The 3,188-nt window shown below is 46.0% G+C and overlaps 1 protein-coding gene across 1 annotated transcript; it reads right to left on the reverse strand.

The window, feature by feature from the left end:
• Positions 1–358: 358 nt before the first annotated feature.
• LOC111554365 (olfactory receptor 7C2) lies at positions 359–1,321 on the reverse strand. Its single transcript, XM_023229875.1, has one exon. It carries the CDS (start codon positions 1,319–1,321, stop codon positions 359–361), a length of 963 nt encoding a protein of 320 aa, XP_023085643.1.
• Positions 1,322–3,188: the final 1,867 nt, after the last annotated feature.

A 3,188-nucleotide genomic window follows, 5' to 3' on the forward strand; every position in this document is an offset into this window, starting at 1 on the left:
GGCTCATGTCTGTAATCCCAGCACTTTGGAAGGCCGAAGAGGGTGGATCATGAGGTCAGGAGTTCGAGACCAGCCTGGCCAACATGGTGACACCCCGTCTCTACTAAAAATGCAAAAAATTAGCCAGGCATTGTGGCGCATGCCTGTAATCCCAGCTACTAAGGAGGCTGAGGCAGGAGAATTGCTTGAACCTGGAAGGCGGAGGTTGCAGTGAGCTGAGATCATGCCATTGCACTCCAGCCTGGGCGACAGAGCAAGACTCTGTCTCAAAAAAAAAAAAAAAAAAATGCATAAAAGCAGAAGTGAAAATATTGGCTGAAAGAGGCCAGTCTGGCCTCCGTATTGTGTTCACTGCAATTCATGAGAGCTCCGCAATGGTTCCCTCATTGAGAGACGTTGCCCTGAGGAGGAGTCTCCCCAGTGACCCCTTCATATCCTTGTTCCTCAGGCTGTAGATGAAGGGGTTCAGCAGAGGAGTGACCATGGTGTACATCACTGAGGCCGTCAGACTTCTCCTAGAAGATGGTGTAGCTGCAGAACTGAGATAGACCCCAAGGCCTGTGCCATAGAACAAGCTGACCACTGAGAGGTGGGCACCACAGGTGGAAAAGGCTTTGTGCCGGCCTCTGGCAGATGATACTCTCAGGATGGAGGAGAAAATCTGAGAATAAGAGAACAGGATTCCAGAGAGAGGAAAAATACCCAGGACAACGGTCATAAAATACATCACGATGTTATTGATGAAGGTATCAGAACAGGAGAGCTTCAAGACTTCGGAAGGATCACAAAAAAAGTGTGGAATTTCCATGTTTGTGCAGAAGGACAGCCTCAAAATGGTCAAGGTCTCGAGCAGGGAACCCATGACGCTGATGCACCAGGACCCCAGAACCAGCAGCCCACAGAGCCGGGGGTTCATGATGACCATGTAGTGCAGGGGGTGACAGATGGCCACGAAGCGGTCATAGGCCATCACGGTCAGGAGCAAGTTGTCCAGGCATCCAAATGCAGTGAAAAAAAATATCTGGGTGAGGCAGCCTGCAAGAGTGATCATTTTGCTTTGTGTTTGGATATTCTCTAGCATCTTTGGGACAGTTGTGGACGTGAAACAGATGTCAGCAAAGGACAGGCTGGAGAGGAAGAAGTACATGGGGGTGTGGAGGTGGGAGTCTGAGCTGATGGTCAGGATGATGAGCAGGTTTCCGGTGATGGTGACCAGGTACATGGAGAGGAACAGCCCACAGAGAAGAAGCTGCATGTCAGAGTCCTCTGCGAATCCCAGGAGGAGAAAGTTTCCAACTTCTGTTTGGTTTCCTCTTTCCATGGGGCTGCCGGGTGTACTGAGAAGGAGGCAAAAACAACAACAACAACAACAGCCACACAAAATTTACTCAAACCCAGGGAACTCAAGAAATCACGCATGTTGGCTAATTATTGGATTTCTTTGCCGACAAGTTACAGTTACCATCGCTACCTGGAGAAGTCATCTCTACATCATTGGTTCTCAAACTGTGGTTCCTGGAACAGCCCCATCAACATCACCTGGGAACTCATTATACATGTGCCTTATCATGCCCGCCTGACCAACTGAATTAGATACTCTGGGTTTGGAGCCCGCATTCTGGTGTGTGTTTGTTTGTTTGAGATGGAGTCTTGCACTTTCGCCCAGGCTGGAGTACAGTGGCACAATCCCGGCTCACTGCAAGCTCCACCTCCTGGGTTCAAGCGATTCTCCCGCCTCAGCCTCCAGAGTAGCTGGGATTACAGGCACGCCCAGCTAATTTTTGTATTTTTAGTAGAGATGGGGTTTCACCATGTTGGTCAGGCTGGTCTCGAACTCCTGACTTCCTGATCCTCCCGCCTTGGCCTCCCAAAGTGCTGGGATTACAGGCATGAGCCACTGCGCCTGGCCTTTTTATTTTTATTTTATTTTATTTTTTTGAGACAGAGTCTCACTCTGTTGCCCAGGCTGGAGTGCAATGCTATAATCTCAGCTCACTGCAACCTCTGCCTCCCGGGTTCAAGCAATTCTCATGCCTCAGCCTCCTGAGAAGCCGGCACTACAGGTGCAAACCACCACACCCAGGAAATTTTTTTTTTTTTTTTTTTTTTTTGTAGTTTTAGGAGAGACGGGGTTTCTCCAAGTTGGCTTGACTGGTCTCAAACTCCCGACTTCAGATGATACGCCTGCCTCAGCCTCCCAAAGTGCTGGTATTACAGGCGTGAGCCACCGTGCCCGGCCTGCATTCTGGGTGTTAACAAGCCCTCTAGGGAATTCTGATGCACACTCAAGTTTGAGGACTATTGCTTCAACGCTTGCCTGTATCCCTAAGCAATCATCTCCTCCCCAGCATTCCTGGTGGCTGCTCTTGCCCTTTCTGCCTAAGGCATGGGAATTAGGGAGTGAAAATTCCCTAATTCTAGGCAGATTTCCAATCCTCAGAAGGCTTTTCCTTCTATTGTGCTGCATTCCTGTAATTTGTTTTTCATTCTGTTTTAGAGACAAGGTCTTGCTCTGTTGCCCAGGTTGGAGTGCAGTGGCACCATCCTAGCTCACTGCAGCTTCGAACTTCTGGGCTCACGTGATCCTCCCACCTCAGCCTCCCAAGTAGCTGGGACTACAAGCCACTGTGCCCGGTTGTAATTTCTATACATTAAATCCTCTGGATCTTGGATGCTCCTTCTGCTAAAAAATAATAACCACTGTTATTAATAATCATTGTTTACATTTCATTTATATTATCAATTTCCCTACCTAAACTCAACAAAAAAATGGAATTTTGAAATAGAAAAGTCCTAGAGTTTCTAGATATAGAATTAAATTTTACCCCCATTTTCTATCATCTGATTCTCATCAGATCAAAATATCTGCCACACAGAAATGGCTCTTTAAAACCTGCCCACGTTGGACATTTACTTACTTTCTGAGTTTTCTTAAATACAAAGAAAGTTTTTGATTAATTTTAGTTTTATATTTTCTTCTCTTAGGATAATCTATAAATGGCCTTTCTCAGTTTTTAAAAAAATTAAGACAATTCCGGCTGGGCACGCCGGCTTGGAATTAATAAAAAAAAAAATCAAAGGACTTCCTAATATAATACCAATAGCTGAGATGTTATGTGGGGGAGTATTACATTAAAATATCGTTAAGAAATTAACATAATCTATATGTGTATTTTTAACACATGAAC

The sequence above is a fragment of the Piliocolobus tephrosceles genome, chromosome 21 (assembly GCF_002776525.5).
Source record: "Piliocolobus tephrosceles isolate RC106 chromosome 21, ASM277652v3, whole genome shotgun sequence".
Classification (NCBI taxonomy): Eukaryota; Metazoa; Chordata; class Mammalia; order Primates; family Cercopithecidae; genus Piliocolobus; species Piliocolobus tephrosceles.

Excerpts from the sequence above, each read along its gene's own strand:
- LOC111554365 (XM_023229875.1), bottom strand. The coding sequence starts at position 1,321 with ATGGAAAGAGGAAACCAAACAGAAGTTGGAAACTTTCTCCTCCTGGGA.